This window comes from Arachis hypogaea, chromosome 10 (assembly GCF_003086295.3).
Source record: "Arachis hypogaea cultivar Tifrunner chromosome 10, arahy.Tifrunner.gnm2.J5K5, whole genome shotgun sequence".
Taxonomy (NCBI): Eukaryota; Viridiplantae; Streptophyta; class Magnoliopsida; order Fabales; family Fabaceae; genus Arachis; species Arachis hypogaea.
Window position 1 is genome coordinate 101,181,278 of NC_092045.1, and position 22,446 is coordinate 101,203,723.

A 22,446-nucleotide genomic window follows, 5' to 3' on the forward strand; every position below is an offset into this window, starting at 1 on the left:
CTCGTGCATCCGTATATCAACCAAGTCAATACAACGGAAGTCATGTTTAATTTGTTCATTAAATCTGCCAGACCGACCCAAGTGAACAGAAGAATCAACGTGTCTAGATTTTGAGAATGTCAGAAACTTAAATGTATTTTTAAATCGTTGGAGATTTAAATATCCGTAGGATAAAAGGTTAAAGATCGATTTATTTTTTTCTCATATTTTTAAAATAAAAAAATTGGATAGTGATCTAATTTTGTTCTTATTTTTTTATATTTTTAAAATAGTCATCTAAATTTTTTTAAAAGAAATTTGAGTTAAATACAAATTATTTCTTAAATACAAAAATTACATGTTTGTCATTTATAAAAAATATAATATTTTTTATTATTTTTATTGTATTTTTAAATTATTTAAAATTTATTTATTATTTACATTTTTTATAATTATTTTTGTTAATAATATAATTTTTTTATTATTTTTAGTAGTTTATCTTTATTTATAATGTTAGGTCGTTGAAGTTTAAGATTTTGATGCTTAACTTTTTATAAACTATAAATTATATCAACCATGCAAAGAGTATAATAAAATTAACTACCAATATAAAATCAAACATGCTAGCAAGTAGCCAACTAGAATATCAACCAATTTACTAGTCAGATTGTAAAAACACCAAAAAAAAAAAAAGAAAAAACAAAAAAGCAGTATCTAATTCATTCCAAAACTCACTTTTACTGTTATACTAAAAAAAGACTCATTTGAATCTTCACCATTTCACTTTCTTCTGTCACATATTTCTTTTCCAAGAAAAACACTACTTCTGTTATGCCCAACCTTCACCGCACGTTCCCCTCCCCCCAGTGCGCTGTCTCTGCCGTGCTCTGCACTCCCATGCACTATCCTCCTGTGTGTTGCCCTCCTTGTGTGCATCATCTTGGTCACAGCATCGCCGTCCCCCCAGTGTGCTACCTCCACCGTGCTCTGCACTCCCTCCCGTGCGATGCCCTCTTCGTGTGCATTGTTTGCGTAATCTTGGTCACAGCATCGTCGTCGTCGAACTTTAGCAGTACTATCATTTAGAGCAGGTCGCTATGGTTGTCGTTTGTCGCTGTTCCTCCATTCCTCGTTGTCCATTCGTGTCCGGTATTAGAAAAAGAACGTCCAAAAATGAATAAAAAGAAACATCTCAAACATAACAAAAAGAAATATCCAAAATATCACGATAAAACCATCTAAAAACTAATAAAAAATCTAAAATTATAAAAAGAAAATATTAAAAAACCTAACAAAAAAATATTTGAAACCTAACAAAAGATAAATATTCAAATCATTTAAAAAATATCGAGTAACAAAAAGGAATATCCATAATTATTAAAAAAAAATTCGAAACATAACAAAAAAAACATTCGAAATCTAATAAAAGAATCCAAAACATCATAAAAAATCATCTAAAATTAATTAATAAAAAAAAACATTTACAATTATTAAAAAAAAACATCCAAAACATAAAAAAAAATCATTTGAAACTTAATAAAAGAAGCACTCAATATATAATAAAAAATCATCTAAAACTAACAAAAAAAAGTTTCCAAAATTATTGAAAAAAGAACAACCAAAATATAACAAAAAAATATCTAAAATTTAACAAAAAAACATAAAAAATAGTTGTAAATATCTTATGAACCTATTAAAGAGGAAGAAGATTCACAAGCTCAGAATTTTCTTCATGTGAAAGATAATTCATAGACATATCGCGTATAATACTAAAATTGGAATCTCCTTCATCAATTGAAGGACGCTGCCCGTGGAGGACACCGACGCCACTGATGATTTGTGCTCCACGTGAGGCTATTGTAGATTTAAACAGTAATGCAGAATCATCCAATCAGCAGCGCATAATTTTGCTATAGAATTGGTGAACAAGTGCATAAAATTCTACATAATTACGACAGCAGGTGGAGACCCACGACGTGCTAATGATTTGACGGCAGCAGGGAGACGCACGTCACGACAAAATTAATGATCAAAAGAAGAACACGAAATGGAGGACGAGAGGCACGTAATGAGCGTGTTTTTAATGGTAAAACGAGAATTAAATGAGTGTTTGTTAATTTAAAATCATGGTTTTTATGAAAAGTTAGCTGGTTTGTTACATTGTTGGCGGGAAAAAGAGTTGGCTATTTATATTTTTTCGTATAAAATATATGTTAAATTACAAAATATACATTAAAAATGAGTTAAATATATATATATATATATATATATATATATATATATATATTTATTTATACTTAAATAAATGGTGATTGATTGTAATGACTGATTTTAGTATATATATAATATTTTTGAAATTATATACACACAATACTCATTTAACCATATTAATGTTAAATTTGACTATTAATAACATAATCAAATTAATTTAAATAATATGTTTACAATCTTGCTTCTATATTATTTTAAATATTATTATGTAAATTATAACTTAAGGGTTTTTATTTAAATAAAATAAACCAATATCATGGATTCTCCTAAATCAAATTTTGAAACGTAAATATCTTCTTCTTAGTATTATATAAATCGTTACGGCATGAGAATTATATAATATGTTAACCATGCCACTCAGGAACAATTTATGCATGGATGACCTAGGGAAATAGGGAGTAAATCGTTGCAGGGCATACAAAGTTATAGGTAACGCATAAATCTTCCCACCCTATAAGAATTCACGTGATTTTGAGTTAAAACACAAAGGCTTGGCACGATTAACGTTTAAAACAAACCCTCTCAAACTTGACACGATTTATGTATAATAGAGTACTTTTATTTATAATATTTTAATTTAAATTATATCTATTTAAATTTTAACTTAAAAACTAAAAATATATTTTTTATAATTTCAATTATTAATTTTATTAATAAGATTAAATTAAATTAAAAAAAGAATACTAACAAATTATAATAAAAAGAGTACTAAATTTTAATACATAAATTTAAGTTTTTTCTTAAGAAAATGTCAAAAGGTGTTAGAAAATATTAATTTTGCATAATATAAATTCATGTTGTTTTAAGTAACATAAATTTAAGTTTTTACGAAATTGTTAGTATTCGTTGTTCATAAATTTAAGTTTTTATGAAATTTTTAGTATTTGAGTATCAAATTAATTATTAAAAAAATATGTAACTATATAAGACTTGTGTATATGTATGTAGGCAAAGTATTTAATAAAATTTTGAAAAAATGATAAATAGGTGCCTGACCTTTTGTCTCGCGAATATTTTTCTCCTTGAGCATTTGAAAATACTTTTAAATCCCCGACCTTCACAAATCTTGGACGGATGAGTCCCTCCGTCGAATTGCCTCCGTCAGACCCAACGAAAAAGTCTGACGTGGCTCCGTTCGGATGACGTGGCATGATGAGTTGATACCTGGACTGCTAACTGGAATGCTACTTTAAAAAATTGGACAATTAAGTCCCTGCACCATTAAACTACGTCGTTTTGCTTTTATCCCTAATCCTTAAATTGATTGCATTTCTTTCTGAAGGCGAGTGGTGAGAAGCTCAACATGCATCAACCATGGCCGCTAATGGAGCATCATCAACAAAAGCTACTATATTGCCACAACTGCCTCCATACCCTTCAATCTATGATCCTTTACTCCTTCAACAAAAGCTACTATATTGTAATCATTTGGTCAACGAATTGAAGCCCCATTGCACAATTTGCTCGAACTGCAATGGTAAAGAGAGTAGTACTATCTATTTTAGCATTAGTACCTTTATTTCCCAACCGAAACAAAAAGAAAAGAAACAACCAAGTATACTAAGTTAAAAAAGAGCTCAAAGAAATGCATCTTTCCATTTCAACCAACATACTAAAACTTGAACTTGGGTGGCAGTGAGTAGCTAATTATAGTTTACTCCAAGTATTGAGTTTTGGACGCCAAAAATTTCAAGTACTCAATAGTTTGATCATTGACAAAAAGTAGCTGCTTTCCTTTTGCACCAGGAATCAAGTTCTCAAGAACTCTCAATAATTCTCGAATCTGGTCCTTTTTCAACTGAAAATCACCTGCTATTGATTTACATACTTTCTCAGCGCCAAAATAATTCTGTGATTCAGCATCACTAATGCACTCGTGGTTTTCATTTGGTCTTAACGAACTGGAACTGTCCACAGGTTGTGGTGATCTATTGCAGTCACCATCAACTAGCTTCGGCCTTTTGTTAGGCCAATCATAGCTAGCAACTCCCTCAGTTGTGTGTTGAAATTGTTCTTGCATACCATAGGTCCTTTTAGTAACCAAAGGGGAATGGTCTGTACTTGTTACCTCGTTATCATCACAATCATTAGAATCACTGTCATCATCATCAGAATAAAGCAATGCATTGATTTCCTCTGTGTCTTCATGCATTTCACTTTCTTCATGACCTACATGATCATTATCAGACTTTTTTGGTAAACTGCAATTGGCTAGACCATTTTGACGCATACTACTTGTCCATCCCTTCTCATTTATATCACAAGCTAGAGGAAATTCTCTAGCAGAAATATAGTACCTTTTGTTGATGGTGCTCCATTAGCAGCCATGGTTGATGCAGGTTGAGCCCCTCACCACTGGCCTCCAAAAAGAAACGCAATCAATTTAAGGATTAGGGATCAAAACAAAACGACGTAGTTTAGTGGTGCAGGGACTTAATTGTCCAATTTTTGAAAGTGGCCTTCCAGTCAGTCCAAGTGTCAACCCGTCCTGCCACATCATCCGAACGGAGCCACGTCAGACTTTTCTGTTGGGTCTGACGGAGGCAATTCGACGGAGGGACTCATCCGTCCAAGATTTGTGAAGGTCGGGGATTTAAAAGTATTTTCAAATGTTTAGGGATGAAAATGTCCGTGGGGCAAAAGGTCAGGGACCTATTTGTCCTTTTCTCTAAAATTTTTATAAAGAGCTCCATTAGCCAGAGCCGCCTAAATTATGGATAAAATATGTTTTTCGTTTCCTAACATTTTTAAATTTTTTTAAAATATCTTTTATTATTTAATTCAATTTAATTTTGTCCTTAACATTTGAATTAATCTTCAATTTGACCGTCACCGTTAAATTTAAACGGTCAACCGTTAATCAATATTTTTATTCTAATTTTACCCTTGATTATTTCTTTCATTTTTTATTTCAATCCTAATTTTAACCCTAAATCCACCCCTCATAATCTTAAATCCTACCACCCTCTAACCATTAATAACCCAACACCTTTTACCTCCACTACCACCAGCTGCCAATCTCTTGTAAAGCTTCCATAGCCCTTTTTCACTCACTCCCTACAAAATTATCAAAAAATAAAATCTTTAAAAGTTCTGAATTCAAACTTTCTATGCATAATTTGCAAGTTTCTACACGACCCAAATGACCAAAAATTCAAACTTCAGACACAATTTGTGCTAATTGAAGCCGGAATTTTCAATAAGTAAAAATAGGTAACACAAAACATTGAGAGAAATAGAAAGAGATGGCGAGCCATTGATGCCATCGTCGACAAAAAATGAGAAAGAAGGGAAGGATGCGAAGCAGGAACACACACACGCAGAGTGAGAGAGAGATAGCTCGGCAAGAGTGACGAAGAATATGGGAGCCCGTGCCACCGTACCTTGGTCACGGGAGAACGTCGAGCACTGCTACCACAGGAGGATGATGTTGCACCGCCACAGGTATTGTTCGAGGCTGCCATTGCTGTTGTTTTGCCTTGCCCTGTGATGCCCTGTGCCACCCAAAGTGTTGCTGCTAGTGGCGTCCGCTTGATGCGTGAGCACCTTTCCTATCTTTTCCTAGTGAATTTGCATCTAATTTGTTGAGTTTAATAAAGAATTAATTATCTTTTAGCCAATATGGATGCTACTTTGAGTCTTGTGCAATTTTATTTATTTTAGGTAGCATTCGGCTAGATTTGATGGAGTTTCTGCAGCACAAGAATCAAATGAGATGGTTGCGAGGAGCGACGCGCACGCGTGCCTAACGCGTGCGCGTGATTTGGAGATATCCATGGTGACGCGTACACGTGATTTGAAGATTTGCTCAGCGACGCGTACGCGTGACCGACGTGTCCGCGTGACTTGCAGAAAAGACCATCGATACGTACGCGTGACTGACGCGTACGCGTGACATGCGCCACGTGCAAAAAATGCAGAAACCGCTGGTGGTGATTTCTGGGTCCCATTTTAGCACCCAAGTTAGGCGCGGATCTAGTGAAGCCAAGTGGTCCCACATTACAAGACGCGGAGTAGTTAGTTAATTCTGATTTAAATTCAAATTTGATTTTAAAATAGGAAAAGATATTATCTTAATTTAAAATATTATATTTTAAATTAATTAGGATTTGTTATAAAAAGGGGAGACTTCTCTTCTATTAGGTAGATTCCATTAGGGGGATTCCATTAGGAAATTCTATACAAATTTACATTCCACATTCCATGAGCAACTAATCCTCCATTTTTAAGGTTAGGAGCTCTGTCTATTTGTATGGATTGATTTTCTTGCTTTTTCTATTTTAATTTATGCATGGATTTATAATTTAAGAATTGTTTTCGCTCTTTATTTTATGAATGTGGGTGGAACGGAAGTATGACCCTTTTTCTATTTGAGTTCTTGTAAAACTTGGAAAAGCTCTTTACTTGAACAACAACTTGAAAACAAATTTCTCGTAAATTTTAATTATTTGGATTTAACAGGATATGTGACATATAATCCTCTTATTTTTGGGTAATTAGAATTTTTGTGGCATATAAACTGGAATTTGAACTTCACCTTCTAATTGGAATTGATTGACCAAGGAATTGACAGTTAATGAATTTTAGAGGAGGCTAGAAAGGTCTAAAGAATTAAGGTCTAGCCACATATAGTTTGCAAAAAATTAAATCCTACATGATTAAAATAGTTAGTAAGAAAAGTTAATCCGGAAAAATAGATAACTCTGAAACCTTAACAGTTTTCTCCATATTTTATTCCCAACTTATTTATTTGTCTATCCTTTTTATATTAAGAGTTCAAATTTAAACCTTTTGAATATCGCAAAACCCTTTTCTACTTGCCTAACTAAGCTTATCACTCAATAACTGTTGCTTAATCCATTAATCCTCGTGGGATCGACCCTTACTCACATAAGGTATTACTTGGTACGACCCGGTGCACTTGCCGGTTAGTAGTGCGGGTTGTAAAATACCGCACCACCGCTCCCACTAAAGTAGTTTTTTGTTCTGCATCTGCACCCTCCACCACCATTTTTGTTCCTTCTTAGTCACACCTCTGCTTGCTGGAACTGCTGCTGGAGGTGGCAATGCGAGACAGATCCAAAAGGTGCCACGAGGTGGAGACCCAGACAGAGGGACGGAGAAGAAGAGGGAGGAGGAGGAACAATGGTGACGCTAAAAAGCAAGAACGGAGAGGAACATTGCAGAGGAAGGGCATCGGAGATATGTTGGAGAAGATATGTAGATGAGAGTAAAAGAAGAGTTTATGGATTTGAGAGACTGAAGAATGGATGAGTGGATGATAGGAAGAAAGGCTGTGTTTGTGGTTTCGTATTCTGTTTGGTGATAAACTAGAACAAATTATGAAAATTTAATTTATTCTCATTTTTTTCATTTTAAAATTTGAGACAAAAAATATAATAATAAAAATATAATAATGAAAAATTAACAAGAATGATGAAAGAAAAAATGAAAAAGAAGTTGTGTTCCTTATTAGTGTCTATGTGTCCTTCTTGTCAAGATGAACACAAAATACACTAAATCAGTATCTCTGGACATATTATCTCTGTCCATGTTTCTTTTGTCAAACTCGATTTTGTGTCTTAGTGTCCTGTCTCTATAAACAAACGCAAACAAAGGTTTCAAGATAAAGCTGGAATAAAAATGTTGACCAACAGTTGACTACTTAAAATTTAACATTAAAGATAAAATTGAAAGTTATTTCAAACATTAAGAAAAAAATTGAATCGAATTAAAAGTTAAATGTATTTTTGAATAATTTTAAAAATGTTAAAGACAAAAAGCATATTTTACCCCCTAAATTGTTTAGGGAAAGATCCTAACTCATTATGACGTATTTATTTATTATTAGTAATAAAATTTATTATATTTCTAAATAGTCTCAAACAGAGACACTAACAAAGAACACATTTAATAAAATTTGTTTGAAATGTTAAGAATTAAAACTCATTTAAGATTTAATTTTTTTTCTTACTTTGGAATAACTACAAATTAATTATTTGAATTCTTTTGAGAATTTCAATTCCCATTTTTCCTCGTTTATAAATCAATTCTCATACTCTTCAAACCTACTATGAAAATGTAAAAAATATATCTATTTACAATTAATAAAATAGCTTTGTCAAGGATAATATTGTAAAAAAGAAAATTTAATTCATATAAAAATTATTCCAAATCAAAGAATTTAATTCTATTATATTCTATTGATATACTAAAGTCATTCTAAATTATAGAATTGAATTTTAAATAGAAATGAATTCCTTTTTTAAAAGGAAATAAAATTTTTTTCTCATATTAAATTGTTTCCAAACAAGCTCTAAATTAAGAGCATCATCAACAAAGTTGAATCTTCAACCCCACTGAAAATACCCACCCACCTAGATGGCAGCCAGCGACAAGACCTTGCTAGCAGAACAAATTTAATGGAATTTTAATTTGTTAGGAACTTTGTTGAGCAAATAGAATTTTGTTGTGTTACTCTTCTGACTTGTTCATCTTTAATCCATATTGATTAAACCAAGATTCTTGAAGCCTTTTTTTTCTCCCTTTCTTAGCGTTTATGGTTATACCAAAATTGAATGTTAGTATCCCAATTTATTTCTGTAGTCAATATCTACAATCCTAATGTGCTCATTAATAATGTTGTAGTTGTATATGTGCTGCAATTGCTGCTACCACTTGCATTGCGTCTATATATTGTTATTGACTATATAATCATATCTTGGGCAAGTAGTGCAAAGAAGAGAGCATGAAGGTATCAGTGAGGATGAGGATGTCAGAGAAGGGAGTAGACAGAGTAGCTGGAGAAGGAACAAGAGTCGTAAAGAGAGTGTGTTGTGCAGGAACTTCCAAAGTCAAAGAGCTGAACCGGACTACGTAAGTCAACTTGCAGTGGTTAAGGAAGTCGATGAGTTCGATAATGCAAGAATGGGAGGGTAGTGGAGGCAGCTGCAATGGTTCAGGAAAGTCAGAACCGTTTCCTTGGTCTTATGACCATGGTCGTTAGTGCTATTTAAGATCCACCACCGGCTGCCGCTTGGGTGAGTGGGCATTTCTTAGAAGGATTGAAGATTCAACTTTATTTATAAATGCACTTATCTTAGAAATATTTTTAATTAAATTGAGTTTATTTTAGAAATATGAAAAATTTTAGGAAGAATGAACAAAAGTATACATGAATTTTCACACAGTGGATAGATGTATACTCTAATTTTTTAATGAGTCATGTGTACACATCAATATCAAACTCTGTTGGTTATTTCTATCCTTCCATCACCTGAGTAACTTTTCTAGCAGTAGTGGCTGCCAGGTGGCGCCTTATTTGCCATGGGTGGCTCTGTACATTGTGTGACATGGCTCTTTTGATGACACAGTGGAAAATAAAGGTTAACTTTTTGGATTTGTTAAATTAGAATAAAAAAGAAAAAGCTTTACAAGTTATAAAGTCTCCTCATTCTCTTCATTCTCATAAGTTAATTCAAATAACAGAGACCTAGCAGAGAGTGTATAATGAGAGTGAAATGTTGAAGTCTTTGCATTTGTTGCAGTGTGTGGTTTTCGTTCTATTCTGAAGGCAAACGTGAAATGGCAAGAAGGGTTTCTTCCACACGTAGGGTAGTAGACGAACGAGGAAAGTTGAGCAGTAGACGGGATCAAAGGTAATGTTTCCCCTTTGTTAATTGTTGACTTTGGTTTATGATTTACTGAAAAAGGCTATTCATTAGTGAGTGATGTTAATTTAGGTTTTGATTGTTTGATAGTTTGATTGAGGTTTTTCCAAAAATAGAAGGCAAATAATATAACATTTTTGTATCATCATAAGGGATGATTTGAGAGAAACACGAACGGAGTTCTGAAATATATTAGAGGGGAGGTAGTTGCGATTCCAAGGGTGAATGTGAAAACCCTTAATACATTTTTCATAGTGGGGTTATTTAAGGATTTGGGGTAATATTTCTTTCAAGAATTTTTTTTGGGATGAGAATGAAATAGTCAATGGTTTGTATTTAATTAGGCTTGACAGTGATGTAGTTTGAATGTATAAATTTGCTATTGAAGTGATAGATATTGTAGATGATGAGCCATACATAATTCTTGACTCTATTGAATAATTTGTACCATAAGAAATCCCAAAAAGAAGGACTAAGATGATAATTTGTAGAAATCCAACTCCAAAAAAGAATATAGATGGTAAGAGTGAAAATAGGAGAAACAGAACCAACCAAAGAACAGACCAAGGCCAAAAAGATCCATTTCCCAAGCCTGTACCTACAGACCAACCAATCCTACAATCCCAAGCTCCAAATATCAACCAAAACACCATTCAACAATAAAGTGAAGTCCAAGTCCAATCTCATAATGTATCCCAAAATCCCATCGAAGGCCAACGTGAAGTCCAAACACAAATTGAATCTGGAGTTAATGATGCAATGGGTCCAACTTTGCAAACAGGTTCTATGTCAGGTCCTTAGCCAGCAAAACAAAGTCAATGCCAGAATGAGGTGCACACACAGTAATTTAAAAGTAGTTAAAAGAATAAAAGAACATCGTATAATAGGCCAGCTCCCACTGGTCAAATGTTTGTGCAAGGATGAAGGAATGCGGCATCAAAGATCTTTGTTCCTTGTGTGGAGTCTGATTTCTCTAATTTAGATGATGATAGTGACTCTGAACCTGACTACCATCATTATGAATCTAAAGATTTACATAGTCTAATGTCATCCGATTATGAGAAAGATATGATAGTGATCACAATATGTGGCGGAAAACCCAGCAGCACCTTTTGGCCAAGTTCATTTAAAGCTTGGGATGGAGTTTGCTATCATGGATGAGTTTAAGAGGGTAGTAAAAAAGTATAATATTCAAATAGGAAGAAGCATCAAATTCAGCAGGGTAAAGCCTACTAAGTGAAGACTTTTGTGGATCAACACATTTGTACTAAAAGACATAATAACAAGTTTGCAGATAAGGTATGGGTTACTGAGATGCTAGAAGAAAATATTAGAGACCAACAAAAAATCACTTGTGCTGAAGCTAAAATTTGGTTTAAGAGAGAGTTCAATGTGGCTATTAATTACAAGATCTAGAGAGACATGAAAAAGGCAAGAAAAAATATTGAAGGTTTGAAGAGGGAATAATACGCTGAGTTGAGGGATTACCTTAACCAACTACTTTGCAAATCTAGGATCAACTGTTCCTTTGGATACCACTCCAATGCCTAACTCCCTGCCCTTGTTTAAGAGAGTTTACCTTTCTTTTAAGGCATGTAAGAAGGGTTTTGTGTTAGGGCATAAACCATTCATTGGCCTTGATGGCACATTCTTGAAGGGTTTCTATAGAAGATAACTACTCACTGCAATAGGTTAAGATGTGAATAATCAAATTTTTTCAATTGCCTATGCTATGGTTGATTCAGAAACCAAAGATAACTGAAAATGGTTATTGGAGCATTTACACAACGACTTAGGCAACCATAAAGTGCATGGTTAGAACTTTATTAGTGACTGATAGATGGTATGGAGTTTGTATTTGTTGAATTCAAATGGAAGGACAAACAACTTAAAGGGAAAATGTGGCAGTGTTGCAGATCCACCACAACTCAAGAGTTTGAGGCTCTGATGATGAGGCTGCAAAGGATCAATGCTGATGCATGAGAGTATTTGAATGAGCTTGATTTGAAATCATGGACAAAGGCTCATTTTAGTGAGTGGCCAAAGGTTGACAATGTAACTAACAACAATTTCGAGACCTTCAATGGTATGATTGTGAAGTACAGAAGTAAACCCATCATCAGAATGTTAGAGGAAGTAAGAGCATATGTAATAAGGATCATGGCAAGGAATAAAAAGAATCTATCTGGATATATTGGAATTGTTACACTAAGACAATTGAGTAGGCTTGAGAGAGAAAAAGAGGAGAGCAATAAGTGGACTCCCACCTAGTCCAAAAATGATGCTGGTCTAAAAATGAGGTTGAGAAGCATCCAACTAAAGTTACTATAAATTTGGAAACCAAAAGGGCACTGGAAGATTCTGGCAGCTAACAGGCTTACCTTGTATGCATGTTTGTGTTGCACTTGCTCTTAGAGGTCGCAGGCAAGAGGAGTAGATCTACAATTAGCATGGAATGCAGATATACATCACCATTTATCAATTCAATATCAACCTTGTCCTAAGTAGAGAATTATGGGATAAGACTGATGGTTATCCTCCACTGCCTCCCCACTATAAAAAGCCAATTGATAGGCCTACTAAAAAAAAGAACAGATAAGAATGAGCCAAGACCAAACTCCAATCCTCATAAGCTAATGAGAAATTATGATGTAACCATATACAAATATTGTGGAGAGGTATGACTATTAACCAAAATATTTGTTTAGAATCTTATTGATTGTTTAAACATATGTTTAAAACCATATATAATCACTTAAACTTGTTTTTATAGTTTGGTCATAACAACAGGATTTGTCAATAAAAGAAGGATGATATTCTAGATGAGGAAGTAGATGTGGCAGTAGAGGTGATGAATGGATTTTTGACGGTTTAGAATTTCTCAAATAAAATCTCGTCGAAGTATAGTTTCTAAACCAAGCAATAATCCTTTCATACAAAAAGTTGTTGTCACTAAAACAAACCCCTAAATTTATAAACTGAAGTATTGAAACCTCGGGTCGTTCTCCCTAGGAATTACAATAAAGTGTCTTGTTATTGGTTTGAGTTGTTTTGGGGTTTTGATAAGAGGCATGAAAGTAAATGGCAATGAAAATAAACTAACAACTATAAAATGCTCTTGGCAAGGTATGAGAACTAGAAGTTCTATCCTAGTTATCCTTCTCAATTGTGATGAGAATTGTTCATTGCCACCACTTATTTAACCGTTACTAAAGAAAGGAAAGTCAAGTGGATGAATTGACTTGAGCCACAAGTCCTAGCCAACTCCCAAGGAAAGACTAGCTTTAGTGCACTCCAAACCAATTAGCAATCTCTCCAATTATCAATCAACAAAGGAATTAGATAACTCAAGTGTCACTAATTACTCTACCTAGGCCAAGAGGAACAAAATCTATACTATATCTAAAAGAGACATTTCAACAAACACATAAAGTGCAATAGAAGTAAACAACATAAATTGCAAGAATTAAAGGGAGATCTAACTACAAAGGCAAGAGATCAACAATAGAAAAGTAAAGAAAAACAATTATTATGAATTACCTCTTATTGAATTGAAAGAAAGTAGAAGGAACAATACTAGATCTACAACAAAATATAAGAACAACATAAAGGAAATTACAACAAAAGAATAGAAGAAGATGAATCTAGGAACAAAGAATTGAGAAGTAGAAGTAGAAGAAAGCAAAGATTAAAACCTAGATCTAAGAACTAATCCTAATCGTAATCCTAATTCTAGAGAGAAGTGAGAGCTTCTCTCTCTAGAAACTACTTCTAAACTAATCCTAATGTGTGGAAATGAACTAATGGTGTGATCATTCCCTTTGCTCTTCAATCCTTGGCCTTAAATAGCATTTTTGGCGCCAAAGTTGGTTGCAATTGGGCCCCACAACCCTTCAGAATTCGTTGGCCACGTTTTCATTAAAATATCATAAACCAGCACCGACGCGTACGCGCACAGCACGCATACGCGTCCATGGGGTAATTTGCAGGTGCGCGCAAGCGCCAGGTGCGCACGCGCGTCCATGGGCGAGTTTAACTTCTTTGACTTTTCATGATTTCTCCACTTTGCATGCTTTCCCTCTTCACTCCTTTGATCCGTTCCTAGCCTTTTCAATCTGAAATCACTAACAAACATATCAAGGCATCTAATGGAATCAAGGAGATTAAAACCATCAAATTAAGGGTTGAAAAGCATGTTTTCATATCTTAAGCACAAATAAGGAGACAATCACAAAACCATGCTATTTCATTGAATAAATGGGGGTAAAAGGTATAAAAATCTCTTAAAATCAATGCAAGATAAACCGTCAAAATGGGGTTTATCAACCTCCCCACACTTAAACCAAGCATGTCCTCATGCTTAAACCAAGAATGAAGTAAGGGTATGGCATTTATTCAATGGAAACTAACTAAATGCAATCTACCTATATGCAACTATCTAAATGAATGCAATTGCTTGGTCAAGATAAATCAATTCCCAAGAAACATATATGCACAAGGGCTAAGGACTAGCAAGTCTAATCCACAATTGAATAGAGTTATTAAATATTTTTACAAACTTGCATGAAAAGAGATGATCATAGGTGGAAACATGTAATTGAGCATCAAACCCTCACCGGTAATGTTTGCACTCTATTCGCTCAAGTGTTTAGGGTTGATTCTCTCAATTCTCTCCTAATCATGCTTTCTAAGATTTGTTCTTCTTCTAACAATCAACATATATTTCATGCATGCATACAAGTATCATGAGGTCTTTTTTTTAGGTTGTAATGGGGCTAAGGTCAAGGTAGGATGCATATATGGTCAAGTGGACTTTGAAATCTGAATCTTTGATTAACCTAGACTTCCCACCTAACCTATGACAACCTATGCAATTTAAGTTCCAACCTAACTACCCATTCTTCACTCTTTCACATACTCATGTATTCCTTTTTAATTTCACAACACCTATGCATTGATTTTATTGAGCTACACTTTGCTTTGGGGCATTTTGTCCCCTTTTTATTTCTTTCTTTTTCTTCTTTTTCTTTCTTTTTTCTATTTTTTTTCTTTTTCATATTATTTTTTTCTTTTCTTTTTCTTTTGTTTTTCTCATTTTTTTCTTTCTATATACAAGAACCTCAATGCATAAGGTTTTACATTTGATCAATACATGAGTATGTACCCAATTCCCAATATTTCCAATAATAATACAAAACTACCCTTTTATTCCTCCAATGTCCCAAGGTTCCCACACTTGAATGATACTCACATACTCTAGCCTAAGCTAATCAAAGATCCAAATTAAGGACTTTTATTGTTTTTCGCTTTAGGCTTGTAATGTGCTAAATTAAAGAACGAAGTGGGTTAATCGTAGGCTCCAATTGGCTAACAAAGGAATATAAAAGGTTGGCTATTTAGATAAGTGAGCTAATGAAATGATGGCCTCAATCATATAAATGCATGAATACACAAAATAATGGACATAAAGAATCAAACAAATCAAAGATTACAATTATAGAAAGAGAATAATGCACACAAGAAGGAAAAATAAGTGGTTATAAGATGTAACCACACCATTAGGCTCAAAACTCACTTGCTTGTGTTCTTAGCTCAAAAACATGATCCACAAGATATATAATTCAAGCAAGTTTAATGAAAAGTTTTCAAATCAAATCAATTGAGGTGCCCTATAGATAGAAATCTTGAAAAATTTCATTATTTTGACTAAGCTTATTGTGTATATATATGCAAAAATTAGAAAATGCAAGTAAAAAAAATCCTAAAATTCTAGAATGAAATGCAAAAATGTTGGAATTAGAAACTTGTCACCTAAAATCGCCGACCGGTCGGACGACCTCCCCACACTTAAAAGTTTGCACCGTCCTCGGTGCACTCAAAGATGAGCAAGGGGTACGGCGACTCTCCGGATTGCTACGTGTTCTTAGTCTTGCTTCCGTTATTGCTCGTGGTGCATCGTTTATGAAAAACAAAAATATAACACCATAAGATGAGAAGATATAAAAGCAAGGAAGTGTACATTGTTGGAATGAGGTAAATCACTAGAATTGAGTGAGTGAATTAGTGTGACATTAATGACAAATAGGTGTGTGAATTCTAAATTGCGCGGTTTAGAACACACATTAGCATAAAAAGCTATGTCACCAAAGAAGCATGCACTTTACTCATTTTAGTATGCTTGAGATGCTTTAAGTGAACTGGTAAGGTAAAACAAGCATTAAAGAAGCATGAAAGCATTCAATTCAAACACATATGGATGCATATGATCATGAAATACCATGCATTAAGGTAAATGCACATCATCATCCATCAATAGATTGCCTAATCAAAGAATACGATTCAAATCACATAGTGGCCAAATCATGCAATTCAAAAAAGTTACAAGCTCAAATGCAATTCTCATCACTTGGTATTCTTAAAAGGTAAGCATGAAAAACTCAAAACCAAGTAGCAAAATATAACCTCAATTAAATAGTCCAACAAAGATTATCGAAAAACATTCATGCTAAAATAGCATTTAGGCAATAAGAGGCAACAATGTGTAGTAAACAAAGTCAATAATCCAACACTTATAATGAAAATGGAGAAAATAAAATGAAAACTAAACTAAAGCTATCTAACAAACTAACTAACTAACTAATTAACTAACTAAAATAAATGGTTATCCATGGTGTTTGGAAGTGTTGGATGAGGGGTAGAAGAAGGGAAGAAGAAAAGGGAAATGAAAGAAATGGAAAGAGGAGAAGAAAAGAGAAGTGGATGGGAGAAAGAAATCCGCGCGTACGCACGCACGGTGCGCGCGCGTCGATGGCTTATTCGAGAGTGCCGCGTACGCGTCATGTGCGCGTGCGCGTGAATAGGGTTTGTGCCTCAGGCCCAATTTCCGCACAGTGCAGGCCTAACTCTCGGGTCAAGGTATGGAAGGTGGAACTTCTCAATCCATGCGTATGCACGCATGGCGCGCTCGCGTGGATGGTGCAAAACGCTTGATGTACGCGTACGCGTGTATTGCGCGCACGCGTGGATGGTGCTCTGTTTCCAAAATTTTTTTATGTTTTTTTGCACCAATCCAAGCATTCCAAACCTCCAAACAGCTACCAAAACACCTTAAAATCTTATTTAACATGATAAAATGCTAATTGAACTCAACAAACTAATCAAAACATGAATTTAAACTACTTTTACCAATGTGTACAAAAAGAAAATGAAAAGAAGTTACCATGGTGGGTTGTCTCCTACCTAGCACTTTTGTTTATTATCCTTAAGTTGGACTTGTGGGGAGCTCCTCATCAAGGTGGCTTGTGCTTGAATTCATCTTGGAACTCCCACCAATGCTTGGTTCTCCATTGTGCCCCAAGATTTCTTATGGATTGAGCCAAGTGTTGATGGAGTTCTTCACAAGCTTGGGGCTCCCAAAGTTGATCCTCTTCTTGTAATCCGGGATCCCACACTTTGTTTTCACACCTGTCTTGAGGTTGATCATCATTATTAGTCCAATCGGGTGGTGAGTAAGGTGAATTCTCTATATAGTGGCCAACAATCCTCCTAGACCCATCTATTTGAGCACTACTCCAACCTTTATATCTCATGTTTGATGCATCAACCATAATGAGCCTTGATTTGCAACGCCAACCACGAAACATCTTTCGCTTACGCTTCATCCCACAAAGCATCCTAAGTTGACCATCCGTTTCAAGCAAGCCATACTCAAGTGGGACAATAAAGCTAATAGAAATGAATTTTACCCACTCAAGTGAAGGAGTAGATGACAACCTAGGCAAAGATGCTTCCAACGATCTTGACAAAGCGTATTCCACTCCCATCCTTCTATTTCTAAGGACTTCCACCTCTTCACAAGATTTCTCTAATTCAATCCTTTGTTCATTAATACTATCTAAGCCTTTCCCCTTAATCAAACTATAATTGGGAGGGTGAAAGAAGTTTACCTCCACAACATTTTCAAATGCACCGGGAGAAGGTTCTTCAAGTTCAAAGGATTTTCCACCACTAGGACTTGATGCTTGATCTTCATCACCAAGGGAACTCAATTCTTTCTCTATCCCATCCAAGTCTTCATATGGAGTATGCCTTGGAAGGTGTGCACTTTCCTCCCTAGCATCAATTTCACTCATCTTGGAGGGGTTTTCTTCAACTCTATGTTCCATGGAGGCTCCGCATCTCCTAAGTCTTCTACCACTTCTTCCTTGTCTTCAACAATTAAAGCTTCCTCCAATTATTCTAATACAAAGCAACTTCCCTCATTTCCCACCGGAGTTTCCAATCTCTCCTTCATGCTATGTTCTTCAGTTGATTCTCCACATGTAGCCATGGGAGTTCCTTGAGTGTTCAAGCATTGGGAGGCTAATTGATTTGTTACCGCATCCAAGGTGGCCATGAAATTTTGCACATCCCTTTTTCATCTCTTCTTGCCCTTGAACAAGAACACCAAGGGTTTCATCCATTAGAGATTGGGGTGGTTGGAAGGGTTCATCATTTTGGGGGAAGGGTTCATAGTAGGAAGGTAGTTCTTCTTGGTAGAGTTGTGGTGGTTCAATGTTTTCCATTCTTTCCACTTGTTGCACAACACATGGTTGCTTGAAATTGATCCAATGCTTCCTTGAGATGATCCCTTGACTCTTGTTCCTCTTGGATAATATGATTAGGATCATGTGGCTCTTGGATCAATGGATATGAGTATTCTTCCATGGGAGGTTGTGGTGGAAAGTAGTATTCATCTTGTGGTTGAAAATTTTCGTATATTGGAGGTGGTTCATCTTGGTAATAATATGGAGGGGGTGGCTCTTGAAAATATTGATGTTGGAGTGGTGGTGGCTCTATATGTGGTTCATATGGCTCATATGGTTGTTGGTAGGATGGATATGGGTTAGGGTCATATGAAGGTGGTTGGTGAGAAGGGGCTTGTGAGTATGGTTGAGAGTTATGTTGAGGATATGGTTCATAGGCATATGGTGGTGGTTCTTGAAAGTCACAAGGTGATTCACCATAGCCATTGGATTGATATGCATCATAGAATGGCTCTTCTTCATAGTGCATTGGTGGGGGTTGTTGCCATGAGGATTGATCATAAGCATATGGCTCCTCCCACCTTTGGTTATCCCATCCTTGATACACATATTCATTATAGTTCTCATCACCTACAACATAATTGTAATCACACTCATAGCCAAAATGAGAATTCATGATAGCAAGAGAGGGCAAAAAAACAAAAAAATAGGAACAATTAAAGAGAACAAACTAAAAGTTAACAAAGAAGCAAAAAGCAAACATATTCACAATATTCACATATATACAATAACCAATAACACAACACCATTGCAACTCCCCGGTAACGACGCCATTTTGATGAATGGATTTTTGACGGTTTAGAATTTCTCAAATAAAATCTCGTCGAAGTATAGTTTCTAAACCAAGCAATAATCCTTTCATACAAAAAGTTGTTGTCACTAAAACAAACCCCTAAATTTATAAACCGAAGTACTGAAACCTTGGATCGTTCTCCCTAGGAATTACAATAAAGTGTCTTGTTATTGGTTTGAGTTGTTTTGGGGTTTTGATAAGAGGCATGAAAGTAAATGGCAATGAAAATAAACTAACAACTATAAAATGCTCTTGGCAAGGTATGAGAACTAGAAGTTCTATCCTAGTTATCCTTCTCAATTGTGATGAGAATTGTTCATTGCTACCACTTATTTAACCGTTACTAAAGAAAGGAAAGTCAAGTGGATGAATTGACTTGAGCCACAAGTCCTAGCCAACTCCCAAGGAAAGACTAGCTTTAGTGCACTCCAAACCAATTAGCAATCTCTCCAATTATCAATCAACAAAGGAATTAGATAACTCAAGTGTCACTAATTACTCTACCTAGGCCAAGAGGAACAAAATCTATACTATATCTAAAAGAGACATTTCAACAAACATATAAAGTGCAATAGAAGTAAACAACATAAATTGCAAGAATTAAAGGGAGATCTAACTACAAAGGCAAGAGATCAACAATAGAAAAGTAAAGAAAAACAATTATTATGAATTACCTCTTATTGAATTGAAAGAAAGTAGAAGGAACAATACTAGATCTACAACAAAATATAAGAACAACATAAAGGAAATTACAACAAAAGAATAGAAGAAGATGAATCTAGCAACAAAGAATTGAGAAGTGGAAGTAGAAGAAAGCAAAGATTAAAACCTAGATCTAAGAACTAATCCTAATCGTAATCCTAATTCTAGAGAGAAGTGAGAGCTTCTCTCTCTAGAAACTACTTCTAAACTAATCCTAATGTGTGGAAATGAACTAATGGTGTGATCATCCCCTTTGCTCTTCAATCCTTGGCCTTAAATAGCATTTTTGGCGCCAAAGTTGGTTGCAATTGGGCCCCACAACCCTTCAGAATTCGTTGGCCACGTTTTCATTAAAAAATCATAAACCAGCACCGACGCGTACGCGCACAGCACGCATACGCGTCCATGGGGTAATTTGCAGGTGCGCGCGCGCGTCCATGGGCGAGTTCAACTTCTTTGACTTTTCATGATTTCTCCACTTTGCATGCTTTCCCTCTTCACTCCTTTGATCCGTTCCTAGCCTTTTCAATCTGAAATCACTAACAAACATATCAAGGCATCTAATGGAATCAAGGAGATTAAAACCATCAAATTAAGGGTTGAAAAGCATGTTTTCACATCTTAAGCACAAATAAGGAGACAATCACAAAACCATGCTATTTCATTGAATAAATGGGGGTAAAAGGTATAAAAATCTCTTAAAATCAATGCAAGATAAACCGTCAAAATGGGATTTATCAAGAGGCAGCAACAAATCCATAAAACCAACAATCACAGGTGAGATAGTATATGATGTTCATATGAAAATGCACTAAATCACATGTTATCTCACCACTTGAATATATTATTTTTCAGAATACTAGAGAGAAAACACCACAGGTTAATGAAACCCCACCTCCATCTAACAATTTGGGTTCAAGTATTAAGGTTAAACCAGTTGTTAGTGTTGAGACAACGAATGCTGCAAGCCCTTCAATGAGAGAAATGTTCATGAAATTTATGTCTATCCCAAGCCTGACTCAACAAACCATTAGTGGCCCAAGACCACTAATAGCACCTAGTGGGTGGCCCAATTGAAAGTGGTCCAAGTAAAAAAGGTAATCCAAATGTAAAAAATGGTAGAAGCTCAAAAGTTGGTCCAATTGCAAAAAGTGATTCTATAAAAAAAAGGTTCAAGTGATAAGGCTGATTTGGGTGCAAAAACTAGTCCAATGGTAAAGGACGGCTCAAGTGCAAAAAATGGATCAAGTGCAAAAAAATAAGAGGTAAAACAAAATTAGCAAGTGGAGGTGGAACAAGGGCTCTAACTCAGAAATAGTAGCTTTAGTGTTGTTTGTATTGAAAAGAGATAATTGGTGTTATAATTTGGACCAGTGACTTTGATGTTGTGATTTAGGCCTATGATTTTGGTGTTATGATTTAGACCAATTGCTTTGTTATTTTGATTTTAGGCTTGTGATTTTCGTATTGGTATTATGATTTAGACTTGCACCTTTGCGGTTTGGATTTAAGCAATTGTTTTGATTTAGTCCTTTATTTTGATGATGATAAGCATAGATTTATTGTTTGCTATTTTGTAATATGAATTGTAATTTGGTGTTAGGCCTTTGTCTTCATGACTTGTTTGTTTTTAATGACAAAATCTAGTTATACTTACTTATTGTCCACCCAATTGTTGATCAAGTGTTGGTTATTATGAATTAGCAATAAATTATTTATTGAATTAGACTTGTTTTAAAAATATAATTGAAACAAACATTTCTATTCAAATTTGATGCAAATGAAATCTACAAAACAATCTTATCAGATATTTTCACTTTTACTTACAGGCATTTCAATCACTAATGAAAAGTTAACAAACAACCACAAAATACAGGTACTTATTTCTAAGCATACACACTGCACCGATTTTTTAATGCTCTTCGATTCTTTGATCAATTCCATTAATTGTCTGCAACATCTTCATGTCTTCTTCAACCTTTCAATTGCTTTTTTCTTTACTTTGCTCTTGAATCCCCCAATTTTTTCTAGCAACAACAACTTCATCAACCTAAACGAAATAATCACACCTCAATTCAACCTTCTCCATTCATGAACCCAAGGATAATTTTAGCCATTTCGCATAAGTTGCATAGCATTTATCATCATAAATATAACAAGAAATCATATACCTCCCATAACGAAAATGAAGAAACAATCTCTTTGGATTCCACTCTGTCGTAGACTCAAGCACCATTGCATCAAGTCCATGCAGACATGTACCGTTGTTGTAGTTGAACTTCTTCTTCTTCCTATTCTTCAGCGCAGAAGAGGAGCCACCACAACCACTCACACAACATGAAGTATGTTCTTCTTTCGTTGAGATGATGACATTTTGGTACCTTAAGGTTTACGAATCCCTATTATAGAGACGTGAAGAAGGTTTAGAGAGAGAATTTCATATTAA

The 22,446-nt window shown here is 34.8% G+C and overlaps 1 protein-coding gene across 1 annotated transcript; it reads right to left on the bottom strand.

The window, feature by feature from the left end:
* Positions 1 to 3,904: 3,904 nt before the first annotated feature.
* Positions 3,905 to 5,714, bottom strand: LOC112717827 (transcription factor bHLH143-like). The gene is made up of 3 exons (XM_025769761.1): positions 5,634 to 5,714; positions 5,247 to 5,307; positions 3,905 to 4,419 (listed from the first exon to the last, which is right to left on the bottom strand). Exons 1-3 carry the CDS (start codon positions 5,712 to 5,714, stop codon positions 3,905 to 3,907), a joined length of 657 nt encoding a protein of 218 aa, XP_025625546.1.
* Between the last annotated feature and the right edge of the window lie 16,732 nt (positions 5,715 to 22,446).